The 22588-nt window shown below is 47.5% G+C and overlaps 1 protein-coding gene across 25 annotated transcripts in view; it reads left to right on the top strand.

Moving 5' to 3' along the window:
* Positions 1-653: 653 nt before the first annotated feature.
* The window catches only part of ank2b (ankyrin 2b, neuronal), a 48932-nt gene continuing 26997 nt past the window's right edge, over positions 654-22588 (top strand). For 9 of the 25 annotated variants that reach the window (XM_088990665.1, XM_088990672.1, XM_088990671.1 and 6 more), the window contains exons 1-10: positions 4495-4926; positions 10072-10173; positions 10526-10624; positions 12294-12392; positions 12464-12562; positions 12656-12841; positions 12933-12956; positions 21211-21309; positions 21624-21722; positions 22024-22122. In XM_088990665.1, the coding sequence (XP_088846791.1) occupies positions 4798-4926; positions 10072-10173; positions 10526-10624; positions 12294-12392; positions 12464-12562; positions 12656-12841; positions 12933-12956; positions 21211-21309; positions 21624-21722; positions 22024-22122 (1035 nt within the window). In that variant the 5' untranslated portion in view covers positions 4495-4797. Of the gene's footprint in view, positions 850-2037; positions 2243-4491; positions 4927-10071; positions 10174-10525; positions 10625-12293; positions 12393-12463; positions 12563-12655; positions 12842-12932; positions 12957-21210; positions 21310-21623; positions 21723-22023; positions 22123-22588 lie in introns of those variants that run through there. The other 16 variants (XR_016114274.1, XR_016114272.1, XR_016114273.1 and 13 more) reach the window with 8 other exon arrangements.

The following is a 22588-nucleotide window of genomic DNA, read 5'->3' as shown; positions in this document are numbered from 1 at the left end:
TGAATTATGTAAACATTTCGTTTTTACATTTGAAATCTTTACAATTTTGAGAAATGTGCTTTTAAAAGGTTATATTTCTTTATTTCTTCCATTTAGAGACCTTTGCGAATGCGCGTTTATAATTTTATAGTATATTTAGTATATAGTATTATTATATATTTGTGGTCGATGCCATCTTGTAAACAATTATTTTTTATTGTATTTCATGCATTAATTATATTGAAAACTCTAAAATAATAAAATGGGATTTTAAAAAATCAAGTGTATTTTATTGTAATGCGGTAATTATAGTTTATATTGCAAATATGACAGTACCTGCGACAACACACAAATATCTTTTTTTTTTCCTTTTTTTAAATGACGAGTTTACTTCCATAATGATTTGTAATTCTTTGCAGCTCCAGCCGTCTCCCGTGTGGTCAGCATACATTTGCATGGGTTGTTTTGCTACCGGGGTGAGGCTTCGAGATAAACACTGGTGACATCTGCTGCCATGGCAACACCATTGTGTTCCCTCCTCCAACCCCTCTACCCCCCTCGGCCAACTCCCCCCGTGTTCATACCCCCCTTACTCCACCTTCTGCTTGTGCGCTTTGTCCGCACCGTCTTCGCAGACTATCTGGACTTTGATTCTTGACGGTTATGTTCTGATGAGGAGGGTGGGGCTTGAAGTGGGTATAAAGAAAACAACCCCCCCCCCCCAAAAAAAAAAAAAAAACAACAACAACATTTGTTTTTGTTTTTCCCCTTTGGTAGGGGGGCTCAGAAATGAGTGAGGACTACCAATACAGACTGGACCCCAGTGACCGCCTCAATGGTTTGGGACAGAGGAGAAAAAGACCCAAAAAGGTAAACAAAAGCGACTCAAATGGCAATTTTGGCGAGATCTTTGCGTGCGCTTTTCATTGTTGTGCTCACCTCTTCTGTGCCTTGGCTAGTTGTAGTAGGAGGCGCCTCTCACATGACAGGGTGGGTCCGGACTCCTTCTTTGTGTTGCCTGGTTCCAGATTTCATCACACAACGGATGCTTTTGGGTGTGGCAGGGGAAAAAGGCAGTTTTGATCTCATACGGTTGATTTGAATCTAGCGGCCAATTGTGATTTGGTTAACACTATAAATGATTTCACAGTTGCTCTGGTTTGATTTGGTTTTGCCAATCCAGGGTGGGCCTGGATATGGTCGACGATAGGGCCGTAGGTTTGATTTGGGCGAGCCGGGTTTGGGTTTTCGGGTTGAGGGTTAGATTCACTGATGATGAGCGTGTATGGGCTGTGGTCAGTGTGTATGATTGATTGATAGGGTTGTGCTTTGACGTTCGCTCATTGAGAGGCATGCCGTTGACTTCCCTTTGACTCGTGATGTCACCAATACGGCGCTACCATAGGCTGTGGCGTAATGTCAACCTGCTAATCTTGGTCACGCCGTTGCCAACCGAAAGTGCGGCATGGAAACGGTCTTCTTAGGCAGTTGCTGAAGTTAGTTGTGTTTCATGTTTACGGAGATGACACATGTAGTCAATTGTTGTTTGGAGAACACAGGAAAGGGGGACTGGAACTTGGTGTAAAAAAGTTTGAGAGTCGCCAATGAATTATCTTCAGGTTTTATCAACCCATGCTCAAATCTTGGTTGATTGACATATCTGTGTCAACCCAAAAGCTGAAATATGTCCTCTGTCGTTGCAATGTGCCCACAATAAACAAGAACCACTGAAACACTTGAACGACAGTTTTTAACCATGCTACAGTCATAAAAGTGATCTTGCGCTACGGTGCGGCACCAACCAAGCCGTCCGCCTGATCCCTGACACAAAAAAAAAAATGTGAAACAAACAACGCATCAGGGATTATATCTCACCACGATTTCTTTGTTGCCTCAACCTGTTTCTAGGTCACTCGAAAATGCCTTTGGCCACCTAATCCCCTCTAAGCATAAAACCCAACCGTTCGGCCGCTTGCACACGAGTGTAGGTGTGTGCTTGTGCGCGAATTAGCCCTACGGTGTTAATACCGCTAATCCACACAGTCAGCAGGACTGTCCTGCGCTTAAACCTATTCTCCCTTTTTCACATCTCACGCCAGTATAAACACTCAAATGATGTGCGATTCTTCCTTCTTGGCTTGAATATTCCGCATCAGAGTGCTGTTGTTTTATTTAATGCAATATTTACTACCTGGTCCACTCTTCCCGGCTTCCCTTCCGAGCACCTGTGATCACAGAAATGGTGGTTGGGGAATCAGGCCAGGTAAGAAAAAGCAAGTTTATTTGCCTTGCATCTTTCAAGACGTATCTGTACTGCTTTACGGAGGCAAAAACGTATCAGTAAGACAGTTATTTCATTCATTTAAGAAAACTCAGCAATGGACGCTCATGTTTTTGGTCAGGTTTGGATGCAAAAGCTTGTGTAGGAGCAAACGTTGGCCCATTCCACCTTCAGCGTTCTGAAGGCTCATCCATAACAATAAAGCCTTCATTGTACCCTACTCCCCAAGAAGTTTGCTGGAATTTTAAAACCTGTCATTTTCTGACGAGGAACTGAATGGGAAAAGTAATGACAATTTGAGCCATGAAAGCACACCCCAAAAAATTTCCAAGATGAATTATAACGAATGTATAAAGCGTCGGTCTGCCTGTTGATCTCACAGTCCAGAGGTCGTGGGTTTGATCCCGGTGAGAGCCTTCCTGTTTGGAGTCCACATATTCTCCCTGTCCATGTGTGGGTTTTGTTTGGGTACTCCGGTATGCTCCCACATTCCAAAAACATGCCTGGCATATGCAGCGCACTCTAAATTGTGCCTCCTGCATATGGTTGTTAGTTTTTGTATGCCCTGTGATTGGTTGGCAACCAGTTCAGGGTGTCCCCAGTGTCTTGCCCTAAGACAGCTGAGATGGGATCCAACATGCCCTGCGACTCATATGAGGATATAGCGGATCAGAAAATGGATGGATGGACATAAATAGTCCACTTCAATGCGAGACCAAGGCGACACCTAATGATGGATCAACAGTACCTGACCATGGAACAGAGTATTCTCAGATGCAAGTAAACGAGTTGAGAGGTAGGGGTCTCAAACTCCATTTCTCGAGGGCCACTATCCTACACGTTTCCAACGTCCTTCTCCTCTTTCACACCAGATTCAAATGATCAAGACCCTTATCAGGGTTCTGGATGTTGATGATTGGAATCAGGTGTGTTGAAAGAAGAAGACATGTAAAACAAGTTGGAAATGGGCCCTTGCCAGTGACGTGCAGTCAGTGGAGGCAGGTGAGGCAGTGCCTCACCTGTCACCATGGAAAGCTGTCATGGAAATATCAAATGAAAAAATAAATTAAACAGTTAGATGTATTTAGTGATTTGTACTTTAAAGTTCTTGTCCATTTAACTTCACCGTTTTAGGATTTTTTTCAAAATCGCTGAATTTTCACATTTACCGTTCAAATACTAAGTAGAGATGAGCGGTGACGTCATCGATGACGTCAGTGCCTCACCAGCAATGAACCTCACCGCACGTCACTGGCCCTTGCAGACCTGGACTTTGACACCCCTGCTTAGGTGTGGCATCAGCAGGTAGATCAGGAGAGACTGGAAGAGTCACTGAAAAGCAGGGAAAAGGATATCCTTGGGAATTTTTATGAACCAGGATAAACGTTTTAAGTGTGACCATAAAGAGTTTCCTACAGCCAGAATTGGAAATCCATCCTATAGGAAGCAGAGTAAAGAAAGTGTGGAGATTTCAAGACCAGTGTGGTTGACTTTCCAGCAAACAGTAAGAGCTCAAACTGCAGTTTCAAAGCAGTTGCAGCTGTTCGACTAATAATGTGAAAAAAAAAAATTAAACACTCAATATGCCAAGAATGCGGTTTGTGGGTCACAGGACGATCCTCTTCTAAAATGTAATGCCAAACTCCAGACTGAAGGTGGTGTCATTGTTTATAAAGACGGCATCCACAGGCAATCTGAGTTCAATTCTCCGTTTGAACAACATTTTCTGGTTTTCTTCCCATAGTGAGAAAAGAATAATATGTCTGTTGGCTTAAACTGAAAGATTCAGGCGGTACTCTGACAAAACTCTTGTGGTCGAGCCTCCAGTTAGCTCATGAGGACAAGGGTTCGAGCTTATTCCATTCCAATTTTTTTCCTGAACTTTAATTGGTTGGTCAGCGTAAAACTGTCGCACTCTGCACATACAAGTTCGTAATTAGCATACCTGGTGAATCTGATCTGTTTATTATTAGTATTAGCAATAGTATATTTAAGGTGATTATTTTGTTCAATATCAATTTCTTGCAAAGTGCAATCTGATTGCCACGTGATCGGTATACTGTAAATGCGTAGCCTGCTGCTGCTTTTTGGAAATACGTACTCTCTTAATATTTGCCGATTGGCAATCCACCCCCCTCTGTTGGTTGCAAAGATGGTTCCTCCCGTGTGCAGACCATTGCAGATGCTCAGCACCCCCCCCCCCGCCCTCCACACACACTCCTCTCTCGCTTGTTTTTCTCTCATCCTCCCCCACCAGCCTAGCCGAGCATAATCCCACCACCTCTCTCTCTCACGACGCGAGAAGCGTTTGGCACATGGAATTGGGAGAGATTCCGAGAGTCTTCGGAGCCCTGCTTGTTGCTCTGAACCCATAGAGTGGAGCCCTGCTCCCGTCACCAACCGCTTCCCACTCCCTCACTTTTCCAAAATCTGCATCCAGTGGAAGTGGCTTCCCTTGGCAGTCACGCGTGAGGACTTGAGACGGTTGTCAGGTGTGTTTGCTTTTGTCTGAGCACGGAAACGGTTTGAGGGTAGCCATGGCGCACGCCGCTGCCCACATTAAGAAGGCCAGGTCTGAAATGGATCCACCTGCGGACCTAAAGGCCCTGGAGAAAGCTAAGGAGAGAAGGCGCCGCTCCCGAGAGCAGGCAGAACGAAAGCGAAAGGTACTCGGGAACCACCCCGTGTCATGCCACCCTCATTTATTGAAGAGTGGTTATCCCATCGCACGTCCTGTCATCCACGCCTCATCATCACCAACACCATTGTTGTTGACATGAGATGATCAGTCCTGTTGTTCTGTCGTGTGTCAAAATGTTTATTTTTATTGTTCTCAATAAATTGAAGTGTTATGTTCAGAAAAAAAGCTGCCTTAAAAATGTGTTTGATGAATTTTGTCTGGCAGACATGAGTGAGGAAGTCTTTCTGCAAATGTTGTAAAATTGAGTAATTGACTGCGCCCCCTCAACATGCTGGTCTAGTCATAGTTTAAACAACAGCAAAAACACAAGCACTATACAAGGGCGACCTTTAACTTCTGCCAGGCTAGCTTAGTTAGCTCCTCTGCAACATACAAAGATCTTCATATCTCAGTCTCTATGCATCACTTGGGTATATACTTCTTTGACACCAAATTACTACTTTCCTATTTTCCAGGACACTGGCGACAACCTATGTCATCTTAGGCTACAAAAAATAGTGTGACATCAGCTATGACTCCAAACGGTGTCTCCGTGCGCAAGTCTTTGATTTGTTTTCAAATGTGAACAAATTAGAAATGAGGTGGTTCACACTTTCTGGTGGAATAGCGAGTTCCCAAAAATAATAAAGGCTGACATTGATGTCACCCGTGTTTAATCAAAGGTGGCTAAAACGATCCGTGATGCGTTCACCCCCGGCGGCTGTTGTGACTTGATCACATTTTTCAATCATTCACGTCCTGTCTGTTGACACCACGTGGCATTTGACAGTGTGCCTTAACTCATTGCCACGGTGCAAACCCTAAAAATAAATCAGTGGACCTTTGTTGTACAGACACGGATCTGCTATCTTCTGAAAGTTAGCGTGCGCTAGCAGAGGCAGGCTATGCATTTTGTACCTGGGTCTTCTGTAGGGATTGGTCGATAAATCTATCACTTTAGCGCCATCACGTGGGAAATGTTGGAAAATGCCGGCTCATTTCTGGGGAATGATTTTGAAGTATTCCTCAGACCAAACGGATGAAACATTTGAACGTGACCATGTGTCGACATGTCTCCAAATGTCTTCTGCTCATCTAATTTGGCCGCATCAATTTCGCTCCGACCAAGCGAATATAGTCAGAAAATGACTGACAGGTGAATTTGAAATCGGACTGGTCAGACAAACAGTTCCGTTGCTAATACAGTTGAAGTGGGCAACCACGTTTGATTCTGAAAGCCTTGTGGACAGCTTATATCAGACATGTCCAAAGTCCGGCCCGAGGGATAAATGCAGCCCGTGGTCAATTTTCATCTGGCCCGCAGCCTCCGTTATAAAATCAATCACATCTGGCCCGCATGTAGAATTAATACATTAGGCAGTAGCGCTGTTAACTGTGTTTGCTAAGTGCTGCCATCTCCAGGTTCAATTAGGAACAGCAAATTAGTAGATGAGTCATTGATTGAATGAGCCCCACAATTTTATAAAATGCAGATTTTCTACATTTTTTTTATTTCTAAAATGGTGACAATCAACAAAAGAACAATTACTTCTCCCCTAACTGTTAGGAAGTTAGTGTTAGTTTTTAAAAAAGTGAAGTTTCACGTTTGAAGTGAATATTCACTTTCGATTTTTAATGTCAATTCAATTTTGATCTGCACGTTTAAAAGCACATGCTCAGATTATCTGTAATGAAAATACAAAAGCAAATGTGAAACACAGAATGGAAATTTATTGAGTTGCTGTTATACGTAAAGAATGTCCGCCAAGTTTGGCCCCCCTACATTTTTAACACACCGAATCTGGCCCCTTTGCAAAAAGTTTGGCCACCCCTGTCTTATATAGAAATAGAGCCTGAAATCCAATTGAACAAATACATCTACCCAGACAAAAACCCGTTGGGAAGAAACAAGCACAATTTCCCGGACCAAAAATATCCGTTGATCAAGGCAGATGGGCGAAGTTAAATGGTGAAAAGCTTTCCTTTTCACCGGCTCAGTCTTGACCCTCGAGCAAAATGCCCTTCAATCCCCACCAAGCGTTATTTTGCCGTTTTGCTGGCAAAAGCCCTCGCTTTTATCTGTTTTCCTATCTAATCCCTGCCTGCTACTGGCCGCTTGGATGACACAATTTATGTTCATATATTTCTCCTGGTGATTTTTAATCTCAACGTCCGCTTTTCATCTCTTTCAATCAACAGGGTTTTTCCGGGTTTTGTGTCACAAGGCTGAATTTAGATGACTCCACGCGTGCGGCCATCCATTTATTTCCACGGTGCTGCGAAGGGCAGCTGGATGGATGGGAGGGGCAGCTGGGGGGGCCTTTTCCACCGCGCTCGTGCGAGTTCAGGGCCGGTGCCCAGGTTAGCACCAGGTCGTTCTTTTGTCGCCATCGGGATTGGATTGAGCTCTGGCGCCTGAAACGGGTGTTTAGGGCGGAGCCAATTGTTCGTTGTGGAACATTCTGGCACCACCTATCACGACGATCGCACATTTGGAGGAAGGATTCTCTGGACACACAGAAGTTTCGGGTCAAACCGTTGAAGGGGAACTCTGGCTAAATTGTTGTCCCACCGCAAGAATCAGGGATGAGAATGACAAATTAGAAAAAAAGCCGGGGGGGGCACACGCGTGCGCATACACACACACACACACACACACACACACACACACACACACACACACACACACACACACACACACACGCACACACACATATATATACAGTAAAGTCTCATTATATCGATATTCTCGGGAGTCCGAAAAAAATATTGATCTAACCGGGGACTATCGATATATCCGACCCTGCGCGCATGTAATTTTCTCCTTGCGTTCATAGAAATAGTATCGTAATAAGCGGTACTATCGATATAACCGATATCGATATAATGAGACTTTACTGTATATATATATATATATATATATATATATATATATATATATATATATATATATATATATATATATATATATATATAATGTGATTTCAACAAAATGTCAGAATGTATTATTTAAAATAACTTCTGTCATAAAGCATAGAGCTTGTCATAGTGCCACTGACATTCGACTGTTTCATCTATTGCTTCATTGCAAATTCGAATCTATCAAATTTGAACCTGTTCTCTCCACAAAAGCAAATCCTTCTGACCATTCAAGTAGATATTTTTTACTCCTCCGCTTATTCAAAAGGGGGCGTTTACCTGTTTCAACATCAAGGACACCTAAATCAAGATCATCCAATCAAAATGGTGATTTCCACCAACACAAGCCGAAACAGGAAAAGAACAGCGAAAAAGCGAGAATACATATTTAGTTTTATCTGGTCATTTTGGTCTGAAAAAGTCGGAAATCCACCAATGGGCGGGAAATTCTCATCCCTGAATGATGGCAGATGTGCCCAGCTAGCATGTGACTTCCGACTCGCGGCTAGATTTGGGATAATCTACAATGATTTGGAAAGATTGGAGCGTTTGCTGATTGCACATCGGCGACTCTTACTGACTACAAACAAATGCAATCTGAGCTATGCTAAGTTACCTAGCGGATGCTAGCAGCGCATTCTTATCACTATTAATAGTGTGGGTGCTCGTGGACAAACGTCAATGAAAACTGTGGGGCTTTATGATGATGTCATGACTTGGCTCTTTGCCGGTGGAAAAACAAAACATGGTTGAGCTAAGAACTTGTTAAGCAACTAAGCACTGGCGCCAAACAAGCACTTTTCTGGGTACAGAGGGGGGTGACTCCTGTCTCAAGGCATTTAGTTGGACCCCAACCGGCATCGTCTCCCATACCAAAGAAGAAAAATAATGTCTGATACCGTACTGCAAAAGACCAAGCATGGTACCCTTATGTAAACAATAGTTTGGCAAAACCTAGTTTTACTTTGTAAGACTCCAGTCATAAAATCCTATTGTGCTTTCTTATGGTTTTGCTGAATGTAACCCCCACCGCCAGCCACCCTCCATCTTTTGCGGTGTAACAGGAGAGCTTGTTTCCAACGGTTATAAATCCTCACTCGTAGCTTCCGAGCATGCAGTACTTTGTGGTGGTGGACTAGGATTGACCAAATCCTGGATTAGAGTTTTTATAATCTGTCTGTTGTGGCAAGGCGAGCGGGCACACTGCAGCTCAAAAAGAGATTTCACTACTGCGATTGCGATGACAAGGAGGAAACGTTTCTCCAATGACAACATGGTCTGCTCATACGACATGTCGTTTCTCCAATTTAGAACAGGGGTGGGGGAACCACGTCGCACCGTCTTCTAAATCTTTTTGGGTTTGGGATGACATCATGTTTCATTGAAAATTATTTTGGAGACGCCACAAACAACAACTGGTGGATTTACGGGGTGAGAACTTCAAACTTGTGGCAATAGCATGATTGCCAAACAACTGCAGGGGGGGCGGGGGGGGTTGTCCTTATTTTTAGGGAGGCAGACTGATGGCCTCTGACTTGTTTAGCTTCCTGGTTTGCAAACGAGAGCAGGAGAAGCGGCTCATTGGGGTTCGTGGGGATTTACTGAAGATGTTCCAGATGTTGAGGGGCTTGTTGCCAGAAAGATGTGGTTGACCACAAAATACTTGATTCTCTTTGTATGATGTCACTCACTATCGGTGAGGCCACATCTATCCCTGCCAGCGATTTCTAGTGACGAGCAGAACAACTAAAAGGTCCTCCGTTCGATATTCATGCGAAAACATAGTATCTCATATCGATATTGTTGCTGTTTGCCAAACGTGGACTTGGTGGACTCCATCCATTGATCCATTATATGAACCGCATCATCCTCACGAGGGTCAGGGGCATAATGGAACCTGTACTGTGAAGCGGCCGTGCTAACCGTACGTGATGGACTGGATTCGAATGACAGAAGAAATCGACGTCAGGCACACCGGACGTGCACCACGGTGACGCTGTGACGACACGTCAGAAATCGGGACTTTGGGGCGGGAAAAGAAACACGGCGCAAATGCTGGCGTTTATTTTCACATCGGTGCGTTGAAAGGTTTTTCCGAAACTAATATTAGCACACGCTTGAAAGTCCAACCTCGCTTCGTTTGATATGCATCATTAAAATCAGGCCCAATTTTACTTTGAGGTGATCTGCAGCGCATCTCTTTCTGTTGCAGTCTGACAGCAACACCAGCTTCCTGCGCGCGGCCAGAGCAGGGAACATCGACAAGGTGATAGAATACTTGAAAGGGGGAGTGGACATCAACACCAGCAATCAGGTTAAAAACACTCCCCCCCACACACACACACGCACACGGCATATTCACCCACACACACGACCATATACCACTACAAAGATCAGATCGATACCCACAAATTGTCTGATATAATTTTTTGTTCTCATACGACTTCCCGGAAATTTCCAGAAACGATCACATTGATACCCACAAATTGTCTGTGCAACTTCTTCCCGGCTAGGCCGTTTGCTTACCGGCAACACTTTTTAAAACAATACAAATAAAATATTTTCCCCACATGGCGTTTGAGGCTCCACACAAACACACTCTTGGGGAGAGTAAAGCAACAATCTTACAATCCTTTTTTGTTTGTTTGTTTGTTGGTTTGTTTCAGAATGGACTGAATGCGCTGCACCTAGCAGCCAAGGAGGGCCACATCGAGCTAGTTGAGGAGCTGCTGGAAAGGGGCGTGGCCTTGAATTCCGCAACAAAGGTGTGTAAAACCCAGCCGCTGAGTCTGGAAAGGGAAATGGATTGGCATCGCCTTGCCGCCTAACTGTTACAGTTACACAAGTTGTAACAAAAGGACTGAACCTAAGGAAAGATTGCCTATATGGCCGACGGGAGAACTGTCTCCCGGCAGCGAACGATGGCACTTTCTCGGCAAACCACACCCAAAGTTCCAAGTGCGTTTTGTCAGACTTTTATTGTTTACATATGCAAAACACAAGACAAAACTGCCAACAATATTTGCATATCACTATCAAGCACAGTTTCTTTAACGCCGTCATGTCTGATCTCCCACGAAGAAACAAGTGATAAATATTGGCCTGGACGTGACACTTATGACCAGTTCCCAAACCGTCTTTTGAGGTTCTAAATCACTTTGTTACTCAACTCAACTGTTACTCACCCCTCCAAGACAAGTCGAGCCTCTTTACATTTATTCGAAACATCGCAATAATCCGTTTACTGTACTGTGGAATTGGAAAAAGTCCTCTGCCCGTGACGGACAGACATGCCCAATTTAAATGAAACTTCAAAGGACAACCGATACCTCCGGACAAGTTGCGTCCATAATTTCTAAAATCACTTCAAATTACTTCTACTGAGAGCATTTTACAAAGATTCCACCGCATATAGCTATATTTTACGTTTTAAGACTCGCGCTGAATATTCGGGAAGTCTTGTTTTCGAGTTGATGACGATGCTGACGTGACGATGCTGACGTGACGTCACAGACGGACGGAGAAAGCGATACACAATGCATTTTGAGTATTTTTTTTCATCTGAAAACACGGCCTTGATCACGAAATTCAAAGGAAAACTACATAAATAACTGGATGGTGAATCGTTGTGTGGCAGCCAATTGCGGTAACACGCATAAAGGTGTAAGTTTACACGAATTCCCAGCGGACAACCAGCCATTTCCAATGGACCAGAGCCGAAGGATAACGAACTAACCGGAGTTAGCGATGGATAACTCCTCTCGAGGTTGATCATTCATCTCGTAAATTATTTTGGTGAACGTATATCAGTAAAATGGAGCTCTTCCAAGCCAAAGCTGATTACATTCTTCAGAACGGGGACCGAGCTCTGTGGTGTAGCCGAAAGGAGGCTTCGATGACAGTGTAACCTGTTCCCGGTTTGACTGTCATCTTGTATTGTAATGCCCCTCAGATGCACAACACAAGCACCGGACGCTACAGTCATATTGCGACAGTCAGTCTTTTCTTTGAATCGAACATGAATGCTTTTCTTGACCCCGTGATTAAATTCTAAATAACTGGATGAGTAACAAGAAAGGAACAAGAAAGGATCTTTTCCGAATCTGAACTCTATAAAGCCAATGTTTTGATTCTTGAGCGAGGCATTCTGTGAAAGTGGTTCCTGATGAGACGTCACGAACCTGGGGCAGGACTTTCTGAATCTCTCCAGTTTTGAGCTTATTAGTGGCAGTTTTGGGCAACTTTAAGTCATTTGGTTTTTTGCGTTTAACTAAAAATATCAGCCTGCGTGTTTGGGCTATTTTAGATGCTATCGAATGTTTTTCTAATGTCAGTTAGGAAACAAAAAAAATGTTGTCGGTTGTCCTTTAAAGATGATTGAATTTTGTTCGTAGATCGCTAACTGATGTGCGCTTGATTCTTTTGCCAATTTAGAAAGGAAACACAGCTCTGCACATTTCCTCTCTTGCCGGTCAGGCCGAAGTTGTGAAGATTCTGGTCAAACAAGGTGCTGACATCAACACACAGTCTCAGGTGAATCTTCACGACCGGGTTTGTCCTTCTTCAATATGGCCTCTGGTTGACCTCCGCGTATCACTGCGCAGAATGGCTTCACCCCTCTCTACATGGCCGCCCAGGAGAACCACCAGGATGTGGTGCGATACCTCCTGGAGAACGGTGGTAACCAGAGCACTGCCACGGAAGTGAGGAGAACTGCCATAGTCGAAGCAGGGTTTCGGTTTCTTGTTTGTTTAGTTTTTTTGCTCACATACGCGCCTCTCACCGATACTCGACAGGATGGCTTCACCCCTCTGGCCATCGCCCTTCAGCAGGGTCACAACCAGGTGGTTTCAATCTTGTTGGAGAATGATACCAAAGGGAAAGTCCGCTTGCCCGCCTTGCATATCGCGGCCCGCAAAGACGACACCAAATCGGCGGCCTTGCTTCTACAGAACGACCACAACGCCGATGTCCAGTCTAAGGTATGTTGGCGAGATCGTTTTTGGAGATAAGCTCACTGAAGTGAATTCACACCAGCACTCATATGTTCCTCCATCATGTCTTCTGCTTCAGATGATGGTCAATAGAACGACTGAGGTATATGATGTTTGGGGGGTCTTTTTTATGGACTGTCTTTTGTCTGTGTTGATTTTTTTATTCCGTCGCATTCCACAGCACCGTACGATGTTCAAAGCATCACTTTAGTTTGCCGCTCAGCACCATTGCTCTTGGCGGCCTCACTGCACAGCCACACTTGCCCGTGTTTTTGCTTTCCTTGTGTCTTTTTCGGGTATGTTTTAATTTTTTGTCTGTTGAACGTGAATAATTGGCGACTCTGACTAAATGTTAACATCCCTTTATTTTTATTTTTTGGGTGGGGGGGACAAAAACCTTGTCGTTCAACACTGGTATGCTGCATGGTTTATAATCGGTGGAATTGAGGGCTGCCAAATTTTGAAATTCAACCATAGTCATCCGTATTATGTTCAAACATGTAAAAGTTCAGCAACATAGTTATCACAAAGCCTTGTAAAGATCATCATGACGATGGTGTTTGTGCTTTTTTGGCATTAGGTGGGAACATTTGAGGTGAAATGCTTCAAGAAATGATAGATTTGAGAACGTTTTGCGGCCAGGTTTCAATTTCATCTGAGGTTTTCAGGAGGAATTTTCCGATATTTTGCATTTTGAGATACATGTACAGTGGGGCCTCGGTTTATGAACGCCTTGCCTTATGAACTTTTCGGTTTACGCGCGTTAAATTTATGAAAATTAAACCTTGGATTACACACTACTTTTCGCGATACACACTCCCCACCACGGCTGGCGGAGTAATCTTCCGCGGAAGAACACCTAAGCACATGACGGAACAGCGCCCCAGCCGGCCTGCCTTTCCACACCCACTTTCTCTGAATGCACAAGTCGATCCAGAGCGAGCTCGAGACAGAGAGAGAGAGAGAGAGAGAGACGAATCCGGCCTGCCGTTCCACACCCCCTTTCTCTGAATGCACACATCGTGAGAGAGAGAGAGAGAGAGAGAGAGAGAGAGAGAGAGAGAGAGAGAGAGAGAGAGAGAGAGAGAGAGAGACGTCGCGGACCTGCCTTTCCACACCCCCTTTCTCTGAATCTCAGCCTGACACATTTCCCACGCTGTGTGTCACTTTCCTGAGAGTAACTTTCTACTACCATTCTACAAAGAAAGAGCTTGTGTATGCTAAGTCCACCATTGCTACCATCCTTCGCCTAAAAGCTTTACACAAAGGCGTTATTTAGTCGATGCTTTTACATGACTAATGACACCGAAATTGTCACGTGCGAGTTGACAGCTGGGGCGGGGCCGCCGCTACCGACCTCCGCCAGCTGATGTCAATTCCGTGATCACCGATACCGGGACGTTTCAACGAGTCGCTGTCACCTCACCAGTGACATGATTACGACGCCTCGCCAGTGTCTTGGACTTGCCGCGTTCCATTTTATTTTGCCTAGCTTGATAGTGGAATCATCGGACTCGCACCTTTTGTTGTCATAAAGTCTATGCCAGCACCTACGTCTCTGCTGCCTGCTTAAGGATCCAACACCTTTTATTAACATTCCAACGAGTCAGCTATCCCTGTCACGCTTGGAACGTGACAGTATCTTTGTGTTCAGCTGATGGAAAAGGTCTGCATGATGTTACCCTTCAATCCTTGAAAGCAGCATGGAATAATTTGTGATGTGCAGGCTTTTATTGAACAGTTCAATCCAGAAAAGACTGTGGCTATGAGTATCATCAACATGATGAATGATAATGTGATGCCTCAGTTTCCTAAAACCTTACAAGTCAGAAATCAAATGTAAATAAAGTGACTTTTTGATACAGTGCAGTGTATTTCTTTCATTACAATACAATAGCACATGTATTATACATAGAATAATGTATGGTGTGTGTAGTTTTAAGGCTTATTTAGTTGAGAATTATATTTTATGGAGACCTGGGAACGGATTATTCGCATTTTAATGGTTTCCTATGGGAAATTAATTTTTGGGATACACACGTTTCTGTTACGATACTCGAGGCAAGGACGCCGGGCTCGAGTGGCGAGGGAAGGAGGGAAGGCTTGGATCCGAAATGCAACGGCGAGACAGAGATCAGGGTAAAGTCTTTTACTGGAACACGCATGCAAAACAACAAACTCATAAAGTGGGGAATGTGCGTAAAGGCAATGGAAGAAATAGCGAACCTGACAGCAAGGTAGTAGTGGGGGTGACTTCCGAAATATTCCGACGGAGACTGGATAGCGCAATCGGTAGATATAGTCAGAAGGCACAATCACGGGAATGACAAACAGCTGTGGGAACCCAGGTGCGTGATGATGGGAGGGGCCGTCTCCAGGGAGCAGCGGAGGAGATGACAGGAGGGGCGGGGCGCGCCCAGGACGGCGACGAGATGTGACAGTGCCCCCCCCTCAACGGACGCCTCTTGGCGGCCCACCAGGTTTGGAAGGGTGAGCCGCATGGAACGCCCGGATGAGAGATGGGTCGAGGATCCAGGCACGTGGGACCCACTGTCGTTCCTCCGGTCCATAGCCCTCCCAGTCGACCAGGTACTGCACTCCTCTGCCCATGCGCCTGGAGTCCAGTATCTCCCGCACGGTGTAGACCGGTCCGTCGGCCAACATCCGGGGGGGAGGTGGGGGGGTGGGCGTGGGGGCTAAGGAGCTGGTTTCCACTGGCTTGAGGAGGGAAACGTGAAAGACGGGGTGGATCCTCATGGTGGGTGCCAGCCGGAGCCTCACCGAGACCGGGCTGAGGATGGCCTCGATGGGGAAGGGACCCGTAAAGCGTGGGCCCAGCTTGGCTGAAGACCCTGCCAGCCGAAGGTCCCTCGTGGACAGCCACACCTCCTGCCCGACCTGGTAGTTGGGTGCCTGTCTCCGATGACGGTCCGCCAACCGCTGGTTCCGGGATGCGGTGCGTGTCAGGGCGTCCCTGGTCTCCTTCCAGACTCGGTGGGCCCGTCTGAGGTGATGTTCAATAGACGGGACCTCCACCTGGCCCTCCTGTGTGGGGAACAAGGGCGGCTGATAGCCACAGGCGGACATGAATGGGGACCGACCTGTGGCTGCGGAGACCAGGGAGTTGTGGGCGTACTCCACCCAGGGTAGGTGCAGGGCCCACGACGCCGGGTTGTGGAGGCACACGCACCGGAGGGCCGCCTCCAGGTCCTGGTTCTTCCTCTCCGTCTGTCCGTTGGTCTGGGGATGGTATCCAGATGACAGGCTCGCCGACGCCCCTAGGGACCGACAGAAACGCTTCCATACCTTGGACACGAACTGCGGTCCCCGGTCCGACACGATGTCCGTCGGAATCCCGTGGAGACGGACGACGTGGTTAACCAGGAGTTGAGCCGTCTCGATGGCGGACGGCAACCTGGTTAACGGGACGAAGTGGGCCGACTTGGAGAATCGGTCCACAACGGTGAGGACGACCGTCTTGCCACGGGAGGGGGGGAGGCCTGTCACGAAGTCGACGGAGATGTGAGACCAGGGTCTGGACGGCACCGGTAGCGGTTGGAGGAGTCCTGCCGGGGGCTGGTGGGAAGCTTTCCCACAAGCACAGGTCGGGCAGGCTTTCACGAAGCTGGTGATGTCCCTTCGGAACCCCGGCCACCAGAACCGTTGGGCGATGAGTTGGATCGTCCTGTTGACCCCCGGGTGACAGGCAATCTTGGAGGTGTGCCCCCAGACGAGCACCTCCGTGCGAAGAGGGGCGGGGACGAACAGGCGATCCTTAGGACAGCCCCTGGGGATGGGGGTCGTCCCCAGGGCTTGCTGAACTTTTCTCTCAACCTCCCACCTCAGGGCACCCAGGATGCGTTGGGCCGGCAGGATGTTGGTGGTGGTCTCCTCCCTTTCTGCCGGCTCATGGATGCGGGATAGGGCATCGGGCTTGGTGTTCTGTGACCCTGGGCAGTAGGTGAGAGAAAAGTTAAACCGGGTGAGGAAGAGTGACCATCGGGCCTGTCGCGAGTTAAGTCTCTTGGCAGACCGGATGGCCGCCAGGTTCTTGTGATCCGTGTAGACGGTGAAGGGGTGTTTAGCTCCCTCAAGCCAGTGTCTCCATTCCTGCAGGGCCAGGACGACCGCCAGCAGTTCCCGATTGCCGACGTCATAATTGGCCTCGGCGGGGCTGAGCCGGCGGGAGAAGAAGGCGCATGGGCGTAGCTTCTGGTCGGTGGGAGAGCGCTGGGAAAGGACGGCCCCTACTCCGGACTCGGATGCGTCAACCTCGACCGTGAACGGAAGCTCGGGGTCGGGATGACGCAGGACAGGGGGGTTGGTGAAGGCACGACGGAGGCGGTTGAATGCCCCCTCAGCATCGGGAGTCCACCTGAAAGGGAGCTTGGTGGACGTGAGGTTAGTGAGGGGAAGTGCCTTCTGACTATACCCGCGAATGAAGCGGCGGTAGAAGTTGGCAAACCCCAAAAACCGCTGAAGCTGCTTGCGCGTCTTAGGGGTCGGCCATTCCACCACCGCTTTGGTTTTGGCGGGGTCGGCCCTGAGCTGCCCCTGCTCCACGACAAACCCCAGGAACGACAGAGAGCGGACATGGAAGTCGCACTTCTCTGCCTTCACGTAGAGCCGGTTTTGCAGGAGCCGCGCCAGGACCCGTCGGACGTGTTGCCGATGTTCTTCTGCAGAGCGGGAAAAAATAAGAATGTCATCGAGGTAAACAAAAACGAAAACATTGAGGAAGTCCCTGAGCACATCATTTATCAGATTTTGGAAAACGGCGGGCGCGTTCGTGAGCCCGAACGGCATCACCAGGTATTCGAAGTGCCCTAAAGGTGTCTTGAATGCTGTTTTCCATTCATCCCCCTCACGGATACGGACCAAATGGTAGGCGCTGCGAAGGTCTAATTTAGAAAACATGGTGGCGGACTGAAGGGGCGCGAAGGCCGAATCCATGAGGGGGAGAGGGTATCTGTTACGGATGGTGATGTCGTTCAGGCCCCGGTAGTCAACGCATGGGCGCAGGGATCCGTCCTTCTTCTCGATAAAGAAAAACCCTGCGCCCAGCGGGGAACGCGACGGGCGAATGAGTCCCGCCGCTAGAGAGGAGTCTATGTAAGTGCTCAGGGCTTCCCGTTCCGGTTGTGAAATGTGGTAAAGTCTGGAGTCCGGTAATGGAGCCCCTGGCTGCAAGTCAATGGCACAGTCATACGGTCGGTGGGGTGGCAGGGATTGGGCTCTGTCCTTGCTGAACACCTCCCGCAGGTCATGGTAACATTGTGGCACACCCTTGAGGCAGATGGCCTCGGGCGGGCCATCGCGGGAGGGATCTTGCCCTGCCGTAGCCGACCGTAGGCAGTTGGCGTAGCAGTAGGGGCTCCAGCCCTGAATGGTGGGACCCTCCCAGGAGATGGATGGGTCGTGGGTATTGAGCCAGGGAAGACCCAATACCAATGGCGCATTCCGGGAGGGCATGACTAAAAATTGGCGGTGCTCCACATGGTTCCCCGCTACCCGAAGTTTGAGCGGGGCCGTGATGTGCGTGACTCGCGCTAATAGTCCTCCGTCCAGGTCCACGAACTCCTTGGGGGGCAGGAGGTCGATAAGTTGGCAGCCCAATGAGTCTGCCAACTCGGGATCGATAATGCACCCGTCGGCCCCCGAGTCCACTAATGCCCGCACTGTTTGGGAGCTGGAAGGCCCAGTCAATTCACTTTCCAGCTCCAATCGCGTTACGGGGGTAGGGGGTTTTGCCTCCCGCGGTCGCCTATGTCGTTTCTTCGACAGGGACTTACATGTGCCGGAGGTCTTTGGTTGGGGGCCTTGGGTGCGGCGAGCCCCGGGTTCGATGCGGTCGTTCCCCCCACCAATCAGCATGGGTTCGGGGGAAATCTCCCGACGTCGCACGCGCTCGCTGCCGGCGTTGGTTCTCAACGACCGGGTTCGTGGCTCGTCGGGCCGCCGACCGCTCAGCTCCCTCCGTCGCTCCTGAAGGCGGTGATCAAGGCCGATGACTATGTCGACCAAGTCGTCGAAGGTGGTGCCAGCGTCGCGTGTAGCCAGTTCGTCCTTGAGATCGGAGTTAAGCCCGCGACGAAACACCCCCCTCAACGCTCGGTCGTCGTAGCCGCTGCCAGCGGCCTGAATCCGGAAGGCGACGGAGTACTCTGCAGCCGAGCGGGACCCCTGGACGCAGTCGAGGAGTCTTCCTTCTACCTCAACTTCCGTGACCGGATGGTGGAATACCCGGCGAATCTCTGCCACGAAGTCCGGGTAGGAGGTGCACAGCTCCGGTCGAGACTCCCGGATGGCCAGCACCCACGTCTCGGCGTCTCCCCTGAGCAGGCTGGTGATAAAAGCTACCTTAGCCTCATCGCTAGCGTAGGCTTGCGGCAGTTGTTCAAACACGAGCGCGCATTGCATGAGAAATTGCGCGCAACGCCCGGTTTCGCCTGCGTAGCGAGAGGGGTTGGGTAGCGGGAGCGGGTGCCCACCCGCGGACGGGGAGGACCGAATTGTGAGGGCTGCCAGACGTTCCTCGACCGTCTCGAATCGTTGAGCCAGCGAGGTGGTGATCTGGCGGAGTTCCGTGATGGCTTGCGCCATCTGGCTCGAACGCTCCGCTTGCATGGAGAGGGCGGTGAGGAATCTGTCTTCGCCGGCGGGATCCATGGGTGGTCGGAATATTATGTTACGATACTCGAGGCAAGGACGCCGGGCTCGAGTGGCGAGGGAAGGAGGGAAGGCTTGGATCCGAAATGCAACGGCGAGACAGAGATCAGGGTAAAGTCTTTTACTGGAACACGCATGCAAAACAACAAACTCATAAAGTGGGGAATGTGCGTAAAGGCAATGGAAGAAATAGCGAACCTGACAGCAAGGTAGTAGTGGGGGTGACTTCCGAAATATTCCGACGGAGACTGGATAGCGCAATCGGTAGATATAGTCAGAAGGCACAATCACGGGAATGACAAACAGCTGTGGGAACCCAGGTGCGTGATGATGGGAGGGGCCGTCTCCAGGGAGCAGCGGAGGAGATGACAGGAGGGGCGGGGCGCGCCCAGGACGGCGACGAGATGTGACAGTTTCACCTTACACACTCTGTCTGGGAACCAATTAAGTTCGTAAGCCAAGGCCCCACTGTATTCGTAAAGAAATTAGCTGGAAAATGGATATCGGCCATTTTGGTTTGAATCAGCCAATTTGGGTTTTTGGCCATTTCAAGGGGTGTGTCAAAAATAATGCCCCAAATCCCCTTTAGTCTCGGAGAACCTTCTAATGTTAATCTATTTTGTGTATTTGGAATGGATCGCCATTGCGAAAATGATTTTAGTTATTCTTGGCAGCCCTCGTGAGGTACTTGGAGTTCCCTATGCCACTTTGCATGGACACGGCCATCGCTTAATTTAGTGCCGCATTGTGTTTTTTGTGACTTGTGGAGCGTTTTGAAGCCATCACGCCCGTCACTGAATTCTCAGCACTCTTGTAAACAACTCTTTCACATTAAATCGGACCAAAATGTACAGAATGGCAAGGTAAGGCTGACATTTCACAACTACGCCAACGCCGCCGTGTAATCTAACATTTCTGACAATAATCCTCATGACTAATGACAATTCTTGAATGACGTTAAATCAGCATATGTTCCGTATTTTTGGTTTTACGTAAAAAAATAAGTTTGACACAATCTACCCTTTTTGTATAAATGCTGAGACGATCTACGAATTTGCTTCACGAATGCAGAGGACCAAGAATGATCTTAGTGACAAATTTCATGCTCTGCAATAAAGGACAAGTGGTAATTAGATTAATTTGTGTGTCATAAATGAAAAAAAACAGAGATGTTCTTGTAGAACTTTTGTAAATGGTGAGCGTATGTCAAAATAACAATCTTTAAACGTAGCTAGTTTGTCTGATAATTTTGGCCAATCTTTGATGGGCAGTCATCGGACGATTCAAAAAGTGGCAGTCAAAGATGTGTTAAAAACGGCATTTTTTTTTTAAATAAATAAAGCAACAAAAGGAAAATGTCTGCAGTGCGTGTATTTCTCAGCATATATGCAAATTCCGAGAAAAATCTTAATGTTTTGTTTCTATATAATTTAATCTTGTAGGTAGTATTTATTTATGTTCGCAATTGCAAGATTGCTTGCTCATATTGTTTCTCTCTGCACTTTTCCCTATTTTTTACTTGGAATTGCTTGTTGCATGAAGTGTCGCTTTGATTTCTGTGAAATGTCTCTTTTTGTTTTTGTTTTTTGTCCCACTTTTCCAACCCCGCCGGCATTTGATTCCGAGGCATGCCCGCTGTGCTCCAATGTATTTTCTTGACATCTTTGCTCTCATTCCCGCCCCGCCAGAGCGGATTCACACCGCTGCATATCGCCGCTCACTACGGCAACGTCAACGTGGCCACGCTCCTCCTGAACCGAGGGGCAGCCGTGGACTTCCTCGCCAGGGTAAGCGCTGAGAAACCCGCCGCGCCCATCCCATGGCAAGATTGCACGGTGTTCCGCACGGGCACTTACCAAGGTCCACTTTCATTCAGCTGCTAGAATGATTAGCATTTGTGAACTAGAAATAACATGATTTTGTTGTTCATTTATTTATGCTAGTGACATAGTAACAGGCAAAGTCCTTCAATGCTCTTGCGCAATGTTGGCAGAAGGCACAATAAAGCTGTCCATGCGCCAAACTCGCCAAACTGATCGCACACCAAATTGCAAAATGTTTCGCGTCACTTGTAACAGCAAAGCTCCCTTCCCCTTCTCAGAATGGCATCACCCCCCTTCATGTCGCCTCCAAGCGAGGCAACACCAACATGGTTTGCCTTCTTCTGGATCGTGGCGCTCAGATCGACGCCAAAACGAGGGTGAGTGCTCTGAGCAAGCGCAATCAATCTATTGGATCTCTCCGTCGAGCCCAGCGATTCATAAGTATTGTGGGGGAAGTGCATTAAATCCCTCGGCGGTGCCGGTTGTCCATTCAGCTATTTCATTATCCTATTCATTAGATTTGTAATCTATCACATATTCCAAATATATCTCCATGTAGCTTTTTAGGTGTGGTTTTCTCCGGGTATTTTGGAACAATACATTTTCTGGCTCGTACACAAGCGGGTCATGGGAAAACAAATAATGGAACCGCTGCTGAAAATGCACTCTCCGATGTAGGATGGCCTCACGCCACTCCATTGCGCCGCCCGAAGTGGACACGAGACGGCCGTGGAGCTTCTCCTGGATAGAGGAGCGCCCCTCCTAGCCAGGACAAAGGTATCAATCTGATATATTTTTACCGGACTACAGAGCGCTCTGGATTATTAGCCTCATCCAGTACATTTTTAAAGGAAAAACCATGTTGTCCATACATAAACCGCACCTGTCTATAAATGAGATGTTTAGAAAGAAAGATGGTACACAGAGAAAGTTTCAATAATATACCTTAAAGGACAACCAACGTCACTTTTTTGTTTTTTAACTCACACCAGAAAAACGTTTTATAGCATCTAAAATACCCAAAACACGCAGTATGATATTTTTAGTCAAATGCAAGACACCAATAACAATGACTTAAAGTGTCCAAAATATGCAAAAAATTGAGCTGCGAATTGGGCATTTTCAGAAAGTCCCGCCCCCAGTTCGTGACGTCACGCCAAGGCGTCTAGCATTGCTAGTGAATTAAAACAATGGCTTCAGATTCGGAGAATATGCTTTCTTGTTATACATCAAATTATGGATA

The sequence above is a fragment of the Hippocampus bargibanti genome, linkage group LG02 (assembly GCF_051943395.1).
Source record: "Hippocampus bargibanti isolate YZ-2025 linkage group LG02, ASM5194339v1, whole genome shotgun sequence".
NCBI lineage: Eukaryota > Metazoa > Chordata > Actinopteri > Syngnathiformes > Syngnathidae > Hippocampus > Hippocampus bargibanti.
Note: the sequence above shows the minus strand (reverse complement) of the source record. Positions and strands in the feature narration are given on the sequence as shown.